The following is a 19,315-nucleotide window of genomic DNA, read 5'->3' as shown; positions in this document are numbered from 1 at the left end:
CAAATCACACGCAGAAGATTGTGCATTCACGAATTCAAAATTGCTTCGTTCTGCGCATCTACGACAAACTTGACTGCTTCAGCGAATGAAAGAGAGGAAAAAACAAGAGCTAAAGGAAAAACGTAAAAATTGCCCATAAAATAATGTTTACCTGCGCAATGCGCCACCTTCTATAATTCCGTCATGGGTCTCAACAACAAATTATCGGCCATACTATCGATACTCGATTACTTTGAACGCAAATTTTAAATCACCATCACAAGCCGCATACAGCTGAAGGAAAACTCACTTTCCTCAGTTTGTGAAGTTTTGTTTGTCGTCAGCATTGTTTACTATAGTCGTCAGTTTGTAGGTAGTTCACGTTATAACGAAGGTCAATTGCGTTTTGCTCTTCCTTACCATAAAGGCATATCCAAAACAAGCAAAGGTTAGTTCATAAATAATAGTTATGTCACTTTGGCGACTATCCAATGTTCTGTCCTAGGTTCCCTAAGTTTAATATTGTCAGACATGCAGCTACGTTTCGTGTATAATTGCTAGTGAATAGTGGCAGTGAAAAGACTGCAAATATAAGAGAAGTAATCATTGTTAATTGTTGGTAAAGTTTACAATGGAAGTAATGTTTGGGACTGAACACAGGCATCATAACAATAACATTTTGTAAGCAACGTTTGACGCAAAATTGTAACAGCGGTTCGCTTGCCAGGTGAGTGCGGAGTTGCAATTACATTTGGTTATCAAAGCAGATCCCGCACATGTTTCTTAAAACACACATCATATACATAAATACATGCTTAGTTTGTTAGGACACAAAGTGATGTGCATCCTGTTATCTTGGTTAATTGTGCCATTTTGTTAGGGATTGCAAAGCTGATTTTGACTAGTGAAAAATCGATATTTCTAGTTATAAATTTTTGGATGAACCAATGGCGGAACGATACATGGTGGCAGCATGGTGACATACCTGCAAACATATGTTTTTGTTAATTCGATGGACAAATGTCAAAACCGTACTGCGCCGGAAGTTTATGTATCAAATCAAATAAAAAAAGTTTATAATCAGCTGTCCCATGCTGGCACCTTGTATCGTTCCGCCATGGATGAACCCCTGAAGAATCGTGCCCATAAAAAACAGCTGATCTTTTGTTTACATGCGCAATGCGCAATCTTGTGTGTGTGATTCGTGCTGCTCATGGCGGAACGATACAATGTGGAAGCATGGTGACATACCTACAAACATAAATAAAAATTCCATGTAGTTTGTTTTTGTAAATTCGATGGACAAATCATAGTACAGGTCTACAAGTAGGATATGTAGCAGCACGCTCACCTGATAAAATGCTTGTTCTTGTTCGTTTTTTGTGTGGATGCTATTTGGCACTGTTGTACTTCTTAGGTCCAAGAAAAGTGTAATAGCTGCTAACGAAAACTGTGTAAAATTTTTAATGCAAAATTACAAAGAAATATCCTTATTTACTTTCAACTGAGCACTTAATTACATCTCTCTTTAAAATCCATATGTTTTGGACAATTTTAATTAACAAATTGTGATACTTTATTACCGGGGACGATTGCTAAAACACGACCAAAACCGTCGAGGGAGGTATTAATAGACGCGTTTTTGCCTCGCTTCCAATAATTCGAATACTTTTTCGCCTTTGAACTATTGATAACAGGACAAAACGCGTCTTTTTATTTCTCTTTCCACATTTTTGGACGGGTTATTGCAGTCGACCTCGGTTTCAAACTGTTTTTCGCGGAGAACTTTTGAACGGGTAGAAAAACTTAGCACTCGTGTTTGTATTCTTAATGCTGGAATAACTACGCGTCCTTAGATACCCCAATTCAAGACTTTTGTATAATTTTCTGTAGGACGCATATAGGTGCAATACATTTTCACACTAAATTCGTAAAAAAATTTTACCTTCACGACAATACATATCTTATATTCCGCTCCTTTTGTTGTTTCCCTGCGTCGCTTTCCACGACAGCAACCCCGGTAATTTTGACACTTCGTTCAGTGTCAAACGCATGTTTCACGCAGGTTCCACTGAGTTCCACACCAGTTTGACACTGACCGAAGTGTCAAACGGCAGTGTGTTAGAAAGAGAAAGGAATTGTTTTCTTCTCATCAATATCATACTTGTAAACCTGTACTATGGGACAAATGTCAACATCGTACTGCGCCGGAAGTTGATGTATCAAATCAAATAAAAAAGTTTATAATCAGCTGTCCCTTGTACCCATTGTTTACTATATAGTTTGGCAGCTTAAACAGAGGTTATGTTGCGAATAGAGTGGAAGGCAGTGGACTAGGCAGTCGAATGTCATATAATGAAGGAATGGTGTTCGAAGTTTTTTCAATGTTTTAAACAAAAATGATAAAAGCTTTAATATAAATAAAACTATTGTTTTAATAACAACAAAAACGCCTTATATATTCTATATACATAAATTCGTAAGGATTATCTCACTTTAAAATTTGAGTTAAATAATCTAAAATTTTTTTTTGAAACTGAGTCGAGAACTGTGCGTGTGAATGTTCGAATTTTCACCGATCAGCTGTTAGCTGCGCTACTTGGTAAAATTTACAATGCTTGTACCGTTCCGCCATGGTGCTGCTGTACGGATCAGAAATTGAACCAGATAAATATCGCAACGTTCTTATTGCTTTTGCATGTTAAATTTCTATCCGTATCTGGTTCACACGTCATTGGAACGTAAGTAATAATAAATTAATTCACAGAATGCAACACTTCGCAGACGAACTTCAAAATTTTCCAGCGATCATTGGCTGATAAACTCCATTGTTTACTATATAGTTTGGCAGCTTAAATTGAGGTTATGTTGCGAATAGAGTGGAAGGCACTCGAATTCAGTGAAAAAGGACACTCGAATGGAGTGGAATGAAGAACAGTAGGAAGAGCAGAGTTGCATTGGATCAATATACCTTCAATCATTGTATCAATATTAAAGATAAATTTAGAAAAAAATTTGAAATACTTGAGTATAAGCAAAAATTTTCTTTCAATTACTGCAATTAAGGTGTCCTAGATGCTATATATTCCAAATTATAACATTTTATGTCTGTTTAAAAATTAACTTGAATTTCCCTAAAGGTTTCTGTAATATGGCCATTAGTCATGTTTGTGTGTGTGTGCTAATTTTGAGCGATCAGCTGTTAGTTGCGTTACTTGGTAAAGTTTACAATGATAAACTCTTACCGGCACTTTGACTCAAATGTGAGTTAGTTTGGCACCCCCGGAGTATGGGGTCGAACTTGATATGAAATGAATGAAGGGGCTCCCCTGAACACAAATATATAAATTTTAAAGTGAGCAAATTTATAGTTATATGTTGTTCAAGTTTCCAAATCAGGCAGACTATAGCAAATTTCACTTAATGTGGAAACCCTTCTTTAACGTATACACATATATGAGTCGAAACATATCAAACCTGCCTAAGTCCACCATAAGCCAATTTTGGAAAACTGCGGTTCTTTCTGCGTATTATAATTTAAGTAGCTATTGCAAAAAAGTATAAATGTTTACTTGATAAATATTAAAAACCATTTAGCTAAGAAAAAACAATGAAAAATTAAGCCGTGTTTGAAATAAAGCAGCTTTAACGTTGAACTTTTATGCGTTAGAAATAAACCGTATGGACTTCGTTGGTTTTGAAAGAAAATTGATCTGGCCTGGTATTATTAATTGAAAGCTAGCGGATTGGGCATAACCTTTTTTGCTTTATTCGATGGCAAAATTATCATTTATTTTTCTTTAAACACACTCAATTTTTTTAACCGTTCAGCTCTAAAAAATCGCAAATTACATGCCAACCTAATAAAAGCATACTGCGTTTTTTTTAGCGCACACAAACAACCGGCGTTTTTTGGCCCAACCGAAATAAGTATGCGTTGCGGTAGTGTAAAACATGTATGCAAACGTCAAATCTAAATGTCACGCAGAACAAAAAATGGAAATGGAGTTAGGTTTTCCCGCAGCAAATTCAATTTCGGTTTCTCTCATACAAACATGACTTGGCCATATTTGTTCATTTCAATATAGAGCTTTGTCTGGTCAGTATATACCGCAATAAAAATTTTGAAAAATGTCATATGTGGATGATTGAATTTGGAATTTTTGTCCATATCAATACAATTCGATTACTTTTTATGACTAAAAACAATTTCACAAACGAAATAATTAATAATAATTTTTTGATGATCAAAAAATTAAAATTGCTTTTCAATCACTGGAATCATTTTTGAAGAACGTTGATGATTTAGTTTCAACATTTCATAAAAACGAACAAAAAGATTATTCAAATTCGATTACTTTTGATGATTAACAATTGGAAATAATTTTAAAATTTTTTTAATCATTTTTTTTTTACATTAAGTGCTCAAAAATTGGTAATCACATCTCAATCAACCTTCTTAATATTTTCTGATAACCTTTGTTGACTAAATAATGAATTTTTTTACTTGTTAAAATTATATTTCTTATTGAAATAAAATATTTTTTCAATCATAAAATTGAGAAATTTATAAATATACAAAAGATATTCAAGACGAGAAATAGTGTTAATGCTGCTCCTAACCAAACTTACGCCGCTATTCATCCACATGCGGCTTCCCAGCAAAGACACACTGGATGAAAACCTTGTAAGATGTGAGATGTTTGAAACGCAGGTAAGTGAAACACGGCTTCAACATCTCCCATCAATTTCGATCGTCAAAACCATCAAGTCATAATTAAAGAATGATATGAAAAGTAATAATGATATCAAATAACATAAAAAGACGAATCAAAAATGTTTAATAATATGAATCATAATTGATTATTCAAGAATAATCACAATTGAGGTCAGATATGTAATACTCCTATCATTGTGAATTCATACAAGTGGCGAATGTCTGATACAAACGTTCATAATAGTAAACAGCCTCGATCACCTGTTCAATCGCTGTTCGATTACTAAAATCATTTGTTCAATAGTGTTTTTCAAACATTTTCGTAGACGACTGGTATATTGCATTATTTGCATTTTTTTAAATGCTTGCTTAACGGGCTGCTCAAATTTATGCCCCTATTACCGTTTACAACTCAACTCTGGTTGAGTTGAAATTTCGCAATTTGGTATTACAGATTACAACTCAACCTGTCAAAAAAAATTTCGGTTGAGTTGTCTAGTCTTACAACTTTTTGTGGCATTGCCGTTTACAACCTTGTGTTGGTGTAGTTGTCAAAGACGTCAAAATCTTACAACTGCTTACTAGCAGTTGTCTCATGCAATTTTGCAGTTGTTTTGAAAAAATGTTACGTTTTAGAAGACGGTTCACCGCCTAATTTTTAACAAAGATGTTCAAAGTTGATATCAAAAGACACGTTTCGACCTCCGATTTAAGAATCCGAAAACAAAAATTGTAATTCTTTGCGACAGCATGGCACTGCTAATACGCGTGCAAAAATATCGAGACGCGTATTAATCTCGAGAACAATAATCCAAAGGCGGAAAAGAAACATTTTATCTCTTGTCCGGAGATATTTGTAGTTGAAGTTGGCGATTTTCATGTGGTTGTTGTAATGTTGTTGTCTTTTTTCGGTTTTTGTTTAATATCTTTTGAAGGAGTTAAAATTTTTATTTTCCGCCTTCGGATTATTAATACTGATGCCAAGACGCATCGTTTAATACCTCTCGATATTTTTGGACACGTATTAGCAGTGTCATGCTGTCGTAAAGAATTACCACAAAAATTAAAAATTTTATTTCTAATAAAATCTAATTTCATGTGGTTGTTGTATTTTGCCAGATTTTTTGTACACAGCTATGCAGAAAGGTGTTGGACCCAACCATAGTTATTTTTACGAATCGCGGCTAAAGGCCGCCAACGCATAAAGATGTTCTATGCAAAAAAAACTGTGGAACGGGCCTCATATTTCGTACCCTCTCGGGCCATTTTGTGGTTCTTTGTAAATATCTTTCAAAAGAAATAAAATTTTTAATTTCCGCTCTCGAATCTCAAAAACGGAGATGGAAACCCGTCTTCTGATACCACCTTTGATAAGAGTTAGATGGTGCACGGGCTTATAAAACGTTACCAAAAAAAAGCAAAACATTTAAAGCCGGTAGTTAAACCTTTTTTAATCAAACAATAATCAACAATTTTGTACACATTTCTAGAAAAAACAACGTTTAAACGAATTACATTGAATAACTTTTTGACTTTAGTTGGACGAGGCTGGCCGCAGTTCGGATGCAGCCAAAATAGGTGAAATAATTATATACTTATCACTACTCCTGGGAATCCTATTTGAGTAAAATACAGTTTTTTCTGTTTGGGTTTTAATCTACTTCACACAAATAGTCTCTTCAATAATATCTAAAACCAGTCCAACACCAAAATCATTTCCACATCATATTTGATAGCTGCCGTCAGCAAGGAATCGGAGTATGGCGCATAATTTTAAAATACGAACGCGTATGCGGAAATGGTCCTTAATTTTGTTTAGTACTGAGTAAAATGCTTCCTTTCAAATCTGCAAAATAACTTCATATGAAACTCATTATTTGTTTGTCACTTAAACATTTTCTTACTTGGTGCTTGGTAGTTCCAAGGGATTGGAATAATCACGCGAATGTTTTCCGTATTCGCGAAATGTCAATCACCAACATTTTTGTCATTATAAAATAGATTTCATATAATATTAATAAAAAAATCACATTTGAAAATGCTTAAATTTCTGCCACAAATTGATCAGCTGTTTATTTATCTGTCAAATCATCACTTTCTGAAGTTGGCAACTCAATTCAATTTCAACTGAAATAAGTTGTAATTCGTAATACCAAACAGGAGTTGAGTTGTCTTAAAGTTGAGTTGTTTTAATTACAACCCAACTAAGTTGAGTTGTAAACGGTAATAGGGGCATTAATCTATTAACTGGATTTTAGAAATGAATATTAATATGTAGACTGATTTTCTGTATACACATTTTAAAGAAAAGCTGGAATGGAAACATAAAACTTAGCAGTTTGTGTATGTGTAAGTAAAATGTTGCCAATGTGTTGGTTTCATTTTGAGTTTGCCATCTCCTTTTGACAATCCCTTCGGCCATGCAATGAAATAAATAAAATCAGCTGCTGAGATGAGCCAACCATATAATTGAACCATGACAGGTAATCGCGAGCAAAAAACAAACCTTTCTTCCATTCTCTGGCCATTCGCGACAGCCGTTCTCCCTGTCAGCAATTATTTGACAGGTAGGTATGGCCATTGTTTACTATATAGTTTGGCAGCTTAAGTAGAGGTTATGTTGCGAATAGAGTGGAAGGCAGTGGACTAGGCAGTCGAATGTCATATAATGAAGGAATGGTGTTCGGAGATTTTTCAAAGTTAAAAAAAAAAAATGATAAAAGCTTAATATAAATAAAACTATTGTTTTAATAACAACAAAAACGCCATATATATTCTGTATACATAAATTTGTAAGGATTATCTCACTTTAAAATTTGAATTAAATAATCTAAAGTTTTGTTTTGAAACTGAGTCGAGAACTGTGCGTGTGAATGTGCGAATTTTCGCCGATCAGCTGTTAGTTGCGCTACTTGGTAAAATTTACAATGGGTATGGCAATGGAGGAATAGAAAGATTCTTCACTTGTATGAATTCACAATGACTCCTATATTGCTACAAAAGGCTAGGTACATTCCCAAAAATCAGAGTGCCGATATATTGCTGTTTAAACGTTTTTGTTTTTGTATTCAATAATCGAATGTACCTAAATTTATATATTTTTCTTGTCACACTTATGCTGCTGCAAACACAAAAATGTTATAGGCTGTCGTGGTTTGATTTCGAATTCAAAACACATTGCGAGCATTTCCTATTAGCAATATAGGGAGAGTATTACATATATGTTTGAGGTACATTTTTCTCTCGACGATATATTAATTTTCGAATCGAAAATACTTTTAAATTTGAACGTTTTTAATCATCGGCATATGATATTTGAATTTTTTTTTTTTATCAAAATGTTCAAAAAAGATGGCCAGGCACAAACAACTATTTTCATTTCTTTAAGTATACATAATTGTATAAATTAATGAAAATTTAAAAATTTGGAATAAAAAATGGCACGAACTTTCGCCTTGGGCGCTTCTTTCAATAAATTGCTTATATTTCACGAAAAATGGAATATTTTGAATAAAAATTGTTCATGGTTTTGTGCAAATGATCTAGCCTGCATTGTAAAATGGTGTAGCATATTTTTTACAATACACTAACAAAATACATGGCTATGAATTGCAAATACGCAAAGTCAAAAACCGTAGCTTAGTTTTTCAATATTGAATAGCAAATAAGCGACTGTCAACAAACAAAAAAATGTGGAAAGAAAAAAATTGAAAATGAAAAAAGTTTTTGACGATCCCTAGGTTATATTTGCCTTTACTTGAAAATTTCATAACCGACCGATTTCGGCCGATTAAATTATTTAAACTGTATTTAACTTACAAACTCTTTTTTATTACTCTAGTTTCAGAAGTAAGTAAACTATGAAAAAGCATGCCGCAAGGTACATTGGCCGACGAAATTAAAATCACTTTTAGAGTATGAGTTTTCTTATTCATCATATTGAATCAAACAATATGGATAACAACGAATTCATATCAGATGAGGATAATGCCGCTTCACAGCTGTATGCAACTGGTGCAACTGCTATTAAGATAGAGCATATAGTAGCGCGTGATCCAATGGCAGATGAATTTATAAGCATGCCTGACTCAGTACCATCAGAACTCGAACATGTCGAATATGAGACCCACAAGACAAAAAAACAAAATATAGAGGAAAGCTACGATGAAAACGATGAGGATATCGGTTTTTTCAATTCTTTACTCCCGCACGTAAAACAGCTTTCTCAAAAGAATAAACTTATATTTAGAATGAAATCGCAAAATTTGCTTTTTGATTTATTGTATGGAGATAAAAGCAATGAAAAAAATGCCAACTCCAGTTGTCCAAATTCAACTTCAAAGTCGCCTGGTAACAAAAATTTATAAATAAATCCGCATTTAATTTATTATGTAAAATGTTATTTTCTTTCGAAAATTGTAGGTAAGATTACAACGATTTCAAAAAGGAGAAAAATTAATATAAATAATCTCGGTATATGTATTATAATGACTAATTTTAGTACTATATAGTAAATTTCGAAAAAACTAGGCACTGATAACGTTTCCTCCTACAATGAGATAGCTTAAAAGTCGATAAAATTTTTACTAATGTTCATTGTGGATAATACAAGTGTGATAACTTCTGCATAGGCGTCAAAATTACAAATAGAATGGATCACCTGATTTTTAATTGACTATCGCTGTCTCGTTCTGTATCTCTTTCTATCACCCGCTGAAGATAACCGGCCCTAGCGCCGCCATATTGAACATCCTGTCAGGCAGTTGACGGATAAGATATCACTTGTTTTACAAATGTTTTTAGTTTGACAGATAAAGCTGCAGACATTGGTGCTTTATCGGTAACCGTATCGGTAACCTTATAACAGCTGATTCGACCAACTTTATGAGAATCAATGCAATCGATTATTGGTGCAGCTAAGGTCGTAATCGTATCGTAGCCAACCAATTGGTTTTTGGTTTACCGTCGTAACGATAAACAGCTGATTACGTTAGGGATACGACTACAGCGATACGACATACGGCACCAATGACTCCCGCTTAAGAGAGCATTTGCTACATGAGGGGATAAAAAATTATAGATGTAAACGTAAAAGCTGTTTAAGGGCTAATTAAACTTCCTTAACTCTAACGCCATAGTCGTAATCATACCCATATCCATACCCATCTCCAATGTGATCGATTAATGGTACCTTAACCTAAAAATCGTGAAAATTTCATAAAAATGAAAACGCAAAAAATTACAAACATATTCCACAAAAAATAAGTCCCTTAGTCATAACGTATCCACAACAATGAATAAAATCTACAAAAAGTTATTAAATTCACCAACTCAAATATTTTGAGGTTATGGATATGGCGAGAAACCAAAAACCAATTGGTTGGCTATGGTATGGTTATGTAGTTAGCGTTATGGTATGGCACCATTAATCGATTACATTAATTTCATAAGGTAGGTTCGATCAGCTGTTTTATCTGGTTATGGTTTTATGGTTATAAGTCACCATTAACTGGCCCTTTAATTTTTGCTGTGCTTATTGAATTAGACCAAATACTTAAATATAACTAGACTATCTTCATTTTCGTACTTAACTCCTAATCGTTAATTATATAACTAGATTTCCCACATAAATTTTCGCTTCGATAATCGGTAATTATGATCAAATTTTAGGGATGCAGACTTTTTTTAGAAATGTGAAAATTTGACTGAAAATAGTCTAGTTCCTAGGGATGTGAAAATTAATGTATTTGCATCTTTCACAGATGTGACAAACCTATTTTATGTAGCTCTACCAAAGAAGATATAAATATAACCAGTCTGCTACGAGTGGCGAGTAACTCGCTGTAAATTAAAAAAAATTGATGCCTAATGTTTTCCATGAGGGACATTTTCAATCTTCTCGCATTTATCCATGTCGTGTAGGCACCTTATGCAAATGTGATTTTTGGAAAGAGAATTACATAATTAATTAGTTAAATACAGTAGGAAAAATAAACACAAATATCCCCCGAAAAGGTATAAAGACATTTATGCATATCTCGCCCAAAAAAAAATTCCTGCGAGTACCCTAACGAATAACATTATGCAAAGTAACGAGTGGCGTCTGTTCTTATATTTATCCTCTTTGGTTTTACCTTTGTGTAATAGTGGCGATAAATTTAACAACACATACTGGAAGAACAACAAGCACATACGTGCTAGGAGATTTACTTTAATACTGTCGGAATATAACCTGGTTTATGCGGATCTCAGAATCCCTACCACAGAAATCAAACCCCAAAAAAAAAAAAAAAAAAAAAACAAGTAAAGGTGTCTCAGTTCGGGTGTAACCGAACATTATATATTCAGCGTGACCTTCAATCGCACATTTCATTTCAGACAAATTACTTTTCTACATAACACGTGGCACCGCCCGTTTAAAAAAAGTCTCCCCATTTCCTCTCACAATAAAACTTGATAAGAGAAATATCATTGATTCAAAAATATTTTTTGCTAAGTTATAGATTATTATTCTAGTCTACGACCCTTTTAAACTTGTTTTAAGCCGGAGTCATTGGTGCCGTATGTCGTATCGCTGTATCCGTATCCCTAACGTAATCAGCTGTTTATCGTTACGACGGTAAACCAAAACCCAATTGGTTGGCTACGATACGGTTACGACCTTAGCGGCACCAATAATCGATTGCATTGATTCTCATAAGGTTGGTCGAATCAGCTGTTAAAAGGTTACCGATACGGTTACCGATAAAGCACCAATGTCTCCAGCTTTACATCTAAGGTGCCGTTGTCTTTAACCGATCCCGTCCATTTTTACTAGAAATATTTTCTACTATAGGGAAAATTTGTGTATCCAATTTTATTACGGTCCATTAATTTTTCTTCGAGTTATGGCTCCCGAAACAGAAAATTGCTTAGTCATAAAAGGGGCGATGCCACGCCCATTTTTTTAATTTAAAGTTTTTCCTATTTATTGTTATAAATCCCCTTGGGAAATGAAATACCATTGATATATAGCTCTTTTTTGCAAAGATATAGCTTATTTTATTCGTCCACGACCCTTTTAAAAATATTTTATATAAAAGTGGGTGTGATCCTTAACCGATTTCGTTAATTTTTCTTCAAAGCGTTTGCTATAGTAAAGGCAACCTCTCTGCCAAATTTTGTTACGATAGGTTTAACGATTTTTGATTTATGATTAATAATATTTGTAAAATTGATTTTATCAGAAGTGGGCGGTGCCACGCCCGTTTTTTTTCAATTTTTTGTCAAGAGTCGCAATATCAGTCCACACGTCAAATTTCAACGTTCTAGGTGGATTATTTTACTAAATAATCAGGTTTTTTGTGTTTTCCAAGATGTTATATATATAAAAAGTGGGCGTGGTTACCATCCGATTTAGCTCATTTTCAATACCAATATATTCTGGGTCCAGATAAGCTCGTGTACCAAATTTGGCGAAGATATCTCAATATTTACTCAAGTTATCGTGTTAACAGACAGACGGACGGACATGGCTCAATCAAATTTTTTTTCGACACTGATGATTTTGATATATGGAAGTCTATCAGACCAATTCTAAATATTCTCGCGGAATTTTGTTCTCGCGAATTTTTTATTCCCGCGGAAAAATTCCTCCAATTCTTTTCTCCTAGGGAGAAGAATAATTGGGGAATAGGAATTTCGAATTTTCGAAGTCAGCTGTTTTGTCACTTGAAATTTCGTTGCGCATTTCTTATTTTGTTTAAAAAATTGAAAAGTTTATTGTTGCGAATTTGTTTGAAATTAAGAAATAAGGTATAAACAATGCACAGTATTGCATTTCATGTGGTATTCACTGGAATAAGTAATGAATTGGTGCCACAGCAACATCAACAGAGGAGCATAAGAAGAAGAAGACGGCAGGATAACACAAACCCGCCGGAGTTGCACGCATTCATTCTGCAAAGCAATTTGAGTTCGCCATATGCCAAACTCTATTAAAGCCTTCTTAAAAAATCCTTGCGCAATTTCTGGATGGCTGCATCAAATATACGAAGAGCTCTTCCGTTGCTTATGATATACTTTTCGACTTAAAATAAAGAATATTGTGGTTGTTGTTGTTATTGTATTAACAGTGAGAATATTTTGGTAGAATGTAAATACATATTTTAGCATAAATTTGTACAAATAAGTGTTCTTTCTTAAAAGAACCAATTTCCTTTAACTATTTTGATGCATTCCCTTTAATTTAACAAGTGAAAAAACTCCTATGAAATGGCAGACAAATCTCCCTCTCCCTCACATTCATAATGCTTCGAGTTCTAGGAAAAAAATCTGTACCTGTAGGATTTCTTCATAACTACCAATTATCGAATGGGAGAATTTATATGGGAAGGAAAAATGTAAAGGACCTACATAAGTACGAAAAGATTCTAACAAGATTATCTTCACTTTCGTATTTAAGACCGAGTTTACATATAACTAGATTATCTTCATTTTCGTACTTACCTCCTAATCGTTAATTAAATAACGAGATTTTCCAAATATATTTTTTCCTTCGATAATTGGTACTTATGAACAAATTTTATTAATGATTTTTTTCATTGATCATCTTTAATTGGAAGCACGAAATCAGAAACATGTTTCTAGGGATGGATCGAAATACATATTATGTAAACGCGTAGATTATCTATTGAGGATGGACGTGATCTTAGTCAGTGTTTTGATCTACATATGTGTGCGATATAATCGGTAATAAAATAACTAGATTTCCCATGGGTTTGATCTCTAGATGGAAGCTCGAAATGAAAGGGAAACGTGAACCGAATTTACAATAAACCTTCAAAAGTTAATCTATACGTTCACATATGCTTCATCCCTAAGAACTAGATTATTAACTGCCAAATTTTCACTTTTCTCTTTTATTTCGTTCTTACATATAGAGATGACATCCTAAAATTTTTTTCATAATTATCGATTTTCGCAGGGAAACATTTATATAGAAAATCTAGTTATTTAATTACCGATAAGCAGTTAAGTACGAAAAGGAAGATGATCTTATATGTAAACCAGGTCTACGGGTAGGACAAATTTTGAGTGCCTATTATAATTACTTTTGTGGATTTATTGTATATTAGTGCATGATAAACGTTGTCTTAGAACCATCCTCGTAATCAAAAGCTCATACCTCATCAATATATTGTGGCGAATTTTAGCATCACTAAGCTGTTAGTAAATAAAGATACAACAACAAAAACATTAAAGCAAGCTACACTTGTGTACATGAACACAGCAATCATCATTTATACACATACATAGAAGACGACATAGAGATATCACACACACACACACATGTAGTCATCAGCTGAAATAGTTTCTCACACATCAGTTACAACGGTTCGCGAAATTACTAGACCTTAGGTGAAATGGGTGAACGAGGAAACCGAGAGTATAAAAGCAGCGCAAGCTGAGTAATAACTAATCAGTTTGATTTAAACGCGCTATTAGTTGCGAAGTGCAGTATAATTGTACTACTTCCAAATTAGTCTAATAAAGACCATTTTGCAATACAGAATATTGGAGTTATTTATTCGACAAAGTGATTTTGCACGGATTTAATTTTGATCTCACCCCATTATTGGACCAGCCTTTTTATAAACGCGGCCGAAGGCCGCCGACGCAAAAAGGTGTTCTGCACAAAAATACTATGGATCACACCCTCAGGACCCGGGGTAATTTTCCGGGTTTTCGTTAATATCTTTTTAACGACTAAAAATGTTGCGACTTTGGCACCAAAACGCGTCTTTTTACACCGCTCCCGATATTTTTGGAGCATAAAAGCAGCGCAAGCTGAGTAATAACTAATCAGTTTGATTTAAACACGCTATTAGTTGCGAAGTGCAGTATAATTGTACTACTCCCAAATTAGGCTAATAAAGACCATTTTTCAATACAGAATATTGGAGTTATTTATTCGACAAAGGGATTTTGCACGGATTTAATTTTGATCTCACTCCATTATTGGACCAGCCTTTTTATAAACGCGGCCGAAGGCCGCCAACGCAAAAAGGTGTTCTGCGCAAAAATACTATGGATCACACCCTTAGGACCCGGGTAATTTTCCGGGGTTTCGTTAATATCTTTTTAACGACTAAAAATGTCGCGATTTTGGCACCAAAACGCGTCTTTTTACACCGCTCTCGATATTTTTGGACGTGTATTAAGAGTGTCATGCTGTCGTATAGAATTACAGAAACGAAGTTGTTGTTCTTGAATTTATTTCCGTCAGCAGTGACGTACGAATACCAGTAGACGGCACAGAACTTACGGCTCGTTTGTTGGGATAATTTAAGATCGGTTCGATATTATTTCGTGACCATCGCTTGGAGATTATCTCGGGATCATTTCAGCATTATATTCGGGGCTTAGGGTCTATTTACGGGCCAGCTTTGAATAATTTCGGGATTGTTTTCGCGATCGTGTACGGAGTATTTCAAAGGTATATCAAAATATTAAACGGAATGAAACGGAACCATCTGGGATAATTTCGGGAAATTATCGGAACTGTTTGAGGATTATTTTTATATCATTTACGAACTATTTAAGAATTATTAAGAAGTACTTCGGGAACATTTTTCTGAACTATTATAATGTTGATCTTGTAATTATTGAGGGACTATTTTGGAATAATTTGAATCTATGTAGGCACAGCTTAGGAATTCGGAATCGTTCCAGTGATTATTTTTCGACCATTTCGAGATTATTTGAAGCAGTATTTTGGTTTTTTATCATTCTTCGACTTTTTAGGGATCATTATGGAACTATTTCGCATATGTTTTCGGGATTTTTTCAGCATTAAATCCGGAATATTTTTTCGTTATTTCTTCTGGTTGTTTTCCCCACCCAAGAAACAGTATTATTTTAAACCGTTATACATACCTAAGACTATTCGACCTATACCAATAACATTTGGTACGTGCGTCATATAAATAGATCGAGGTCCAAGCAAATTTAAACTTTTAGTCAATGTATTTTACAAGAGGCGAATTTCTGGTCAAATTTGCGAAGTTTAACAAAAATAAAATGTCAATTAATTACTGAGCGTCAAAATTTTGGCTAGTGAAAAAATTAAATGCTAATAAAAATATTTTTAAGAAACATTTTTTCCTGCTTCCTAAACTAACTATCCTTTTTGCTGGAAATTTGATACGTAAGTACATTAATAACTTGGCCTTCTTATGAAATAAAGTTTGGTAATAACTTAGAACAAAGGTCGACTACTAATACATGTCCAAAAATGTCGGGAGATATGTTAACAGATGCTTATTGACCTCTTCATCAACAATCCGAAAGGGGTAAGTGGATCCAAGGTCGATCAACTTGAAAATATGTTAAACTTATATGGTACGAGAAAAAGAGGATAACGGATAAAACATTTAAAGAAATACGCTACTGCTATCATTTAAAATTTTTCTTATTATTAAGAATTCATGAGCTTAACACCGGCTTATAATAATTGAATATTCAGTTATTATGTTTTTCTAAGAGAAAATTAAAATAAAGAAAGAAACATTTACTGGCATAGTGCGATGGTACCATTTCGAAAACCGCCACGTAATCATCATCTGGCAATTTCGTAATGTTATCAAAAGTTTTACCGAGATTCGAACCCCGAATCACACGATGAAACTACAGTTGCCTTAACCACTAGGATTTCCTGCTTGTATTTGTTTCCTTGATTAATTCAGTTTATCTCGTTTCTACACTAACAACACAATTGAGACATTCTGACTCTGATAATTTTCGTGTTTTGTAACCTCGGGCTCAGTTTTACATATTGTGACGAATATTAATATCACTAAACGATACTACCATCCCTAAGCCGATACTAAGCAGTATGTTCGTAAACAAATCAATCGTCATCTACACACATACATACAAGCAGCAGAGAGATACTCACAAACGCATGTCATCATCAGCGAAGTAGTACTCACATATACACACGTATATGGTTACACACTACAAATACACGCTCGTATGGCTGGTGACCAGGTAGAGGATTCTAGAAGAAGAAACGTCTATACATTTGGGCAGAGAGTATAAAAGCAGCCCAAACTGAGTAATCAATAATCAGTTTTGATTTAAGCACACTATTGGTTGTGAAGTTATGTATTATTGTGAAGTACTTTCAAAGTAGACTAATAAAGACCATTTTGCATTATTGAATATTGGAGTTATTTATTCAACAGTTTAGCGATTCGAACGTCAGCAGAAGGTTGCAAATAGGCGGAATTTCACTAAATTCGTTACAATATTATGTTTGTTTGTTTTAATGGTGTGTTCAATTTATATCTCGATGAAACCCTTGATAACATTACGAAATTGCCTGACGATGAATTCGTGGCGGTTTTCGAAATGGTACCATCGCAATATGCCAGTAAATGTTTCTTTCTTTTCATTTTTTTTTTTAGAAAAACCTAATAATTGAATATTCAATTATTATAAGCCGGTGTTAAGCTCATTAAGCATTCTTAATAATAAGTATAAATTGAACACACCATTAAAACAAACATTTAAAATTTTTCGGCAAAAAATTTCAACTCAACCGATAAGAGGGAAATTTTCGAAAATTTTTATTCGCTCATTTCAGTCTGACAAAATTGCCACAAATGATTAAAAATTAATAAAAAAAAATTGTTCAACGTTTTTTATTGCAATGTTTAATACTTCGGCTTATGGACTTAGGTCAACCACATGGCGAATACTTTTACATCGAAGAAATATCTACCAATTCATTGACCGCCATCAAAAAAACGTTCCACCGCTAAAGGGAAAGATAATTAAGGTTAAACCACATTTGCTTAAACCGTATCAATCGAGCGTTCACGGCTCATCGTCTTCGGGTTCGAATTTCATACCACCATTTCGTTTGTTGCATAATGACATGAAAGTACCAGATTTTTCGAATTATCGTCGTGAAATGAAAAATCCCAATGATCCAAGAGATAGCTGTGCTGAGGAACGTAAAGCCTTTTCATATATGATGGTTGGCGCGGGTGCCGTGGGCGGTTGTTATGCAGCCAAAGGGATTGTGAATATGTTTGTAAGCTCAATGAGCGCTAGCGCTGATGTATTAGCTTTGGCGAAGATTGAGATCCACTTGAAAGATATACCCGAAGGGAAGTCGGTTACATTTAAATGGCGTGGCAACCCGTTATTCATACGACATCGTACCGAGGCTGAAATAGAAGGTGTACGTTCAGTAAACGTATCTAGTTTACGCGATCCAGAACCCGATGATAAGCGTGTCAAGGATTCACATTGGCTTGTGGTTATTGGTGTTTGCACACACTTGGGTTGTGTACCAATTGCAAATGCAGGAGATTTCGGTGGCTATTATTGCCCTTGTCATGGCTCACATTTTGATGCTTCTGGCCGTGTGCGTAAAGGGCCAGCTCCGCTTAATTTACAAGTACCGTATTATGAGTTTACTGATGAAGATACTCTGCTTGTTGGCTAATAGCGACATAAAAGGAAGAGCAAGGAGCATAAAGAGAAAGAGGGAAAATATAAATATTCACAATGAGTTTATTTGCTTGATATTTGTTTAAGGTTTATGAAATCGGAATGTACGCGCACACATCTCGCATCTTCAATTTGTGCAATAAAAAAAGAGGAGCAGTTAGTTTTTTGTATTATTCAAACAATCGAAAGTTTCCTGTTTCAACTGGAAGACAACGATACAGGTTTTATGGGCCAAGCTACCTACCTGGCAAGTCTGTTTCCGCACTTATGACTACAGTACCAAGCTCCTTATGAATCTGTATAATCATAATATAGGTTCACTGTAGGCTGATACGCGATAAACTCATGATGCTCCCAGCAAACGACTTCTGCCTTTGTTGCAAGCATACTGAAGATATAAGAAGCTCGTCAATGTCCAAAATATCTGTTGTTATATAACAGTGCTCTCACTCCCTCAATATCTTCTAACGGTACTCCAAAGAAAGGTCCAGTTTAAAGGGCGAATTAAACTTCCTTAACCCTTACGCCATAGTCGTAACCATACCCATATCCTTAACCATCTCCAATATGATCGATTAATGGTGCCTTAACCTCAAAATCGTGAAAATTTCATAAAAATGAAGAAAACGCCAAAAATTACAAACATATTCCACAAAAAATAAGTCTCTTAGTCATAACGTTTCCAAAACAATGAATAAAATCTACAACTCAAATATTTTTAGGTTATGGATATGGCGAGAAACCAAAAACCAATTGTTTGGCTATGGTATGGTTATGGCGTTAGCGTTATGGTATGGCACCATTAATCGATTACATTGATTTCCATAAGGTAGTTTCGATCAGCTGTTTTATCTGGTTATGGTTTTATGGTTATATGTCACCATTAATTGGCTCTCCATTGTGATCGATTAATGGTGCCATAACCTAAAACATCTGACATTTTCATAAAAAAGAGGAAAACGCAAAAAATTACAAACATATTCCACAAACAACAAGTCTTTTAGTCAAAACGTATCCAAAACAATAAATAAAATATACAAAAAGTTAATAAATTCACCAACTCAAATATTTTTAGGTTATGGATAAGGCGAAAAACCAAAAACTACTTGGTTGGCT

At 34.3% G+C, this 19,315-nt stretch overlaps 1 protein-coding gene and 1 long non-coding RNA gene across 2 annotated transcripts; both read left to right on the top strand.

Moving 5' to 3' along the window:
* Positions 1 to 255: 255 nt before the first annotated feature.
* Positions 256 to 9,093, top strand: LOC137237755 (uncharacterized). The gene is made up of 2 exons (XR_010949033.1): positions 256 to 427; positions 8,538 to 9,093. It is a non-coding gene; the product is annotated as an uncharacterized lncRNA (long non-coding RNA).
* Positions 9,094 to 17,335: 8,242 nt separating this feature from the next.
* LOC137237717 (cytochrome b-c1 complex subunit Rieske, mitochondrial-like) lies at positions 17,336 to 18,325 on the top strand. The gene has a single exon (XM_067761815.1). It carries the CDS (start codon positions 17,391 to 17,393, stop codon positions 18,192 to 18,194), a length of 804 nt encoding a protein of 267 aa, XP_067617916.1. The 5' UTR covers positions 17,336 to 17,390; the 3' UTR covers positions 18,195 to 18,325.
* The last annotated feature ends 990 nt before the right edge of the window (positions 18,326 to 19,315 follow it).

This window comes from Eurosta solidaginis, chromosome 1, assembly GCF_040869045.1.
Source record: "Eurosta solidaginis isolate ZX-2024a chromosome 1, ASM4086904v1, whole genome shotgun sequence".
Classification (NCBI taxonomy): Eukaryota; Metazoa; Arthropoda; class Insecta; order Diptera; family Tephritidae; genus Eurosta; species Eurosta solidaginis.
Note: the sequence above shows the minus strand (reverse complement) of the source record. Positions and strands in the feature narration are given on the sequence as shown.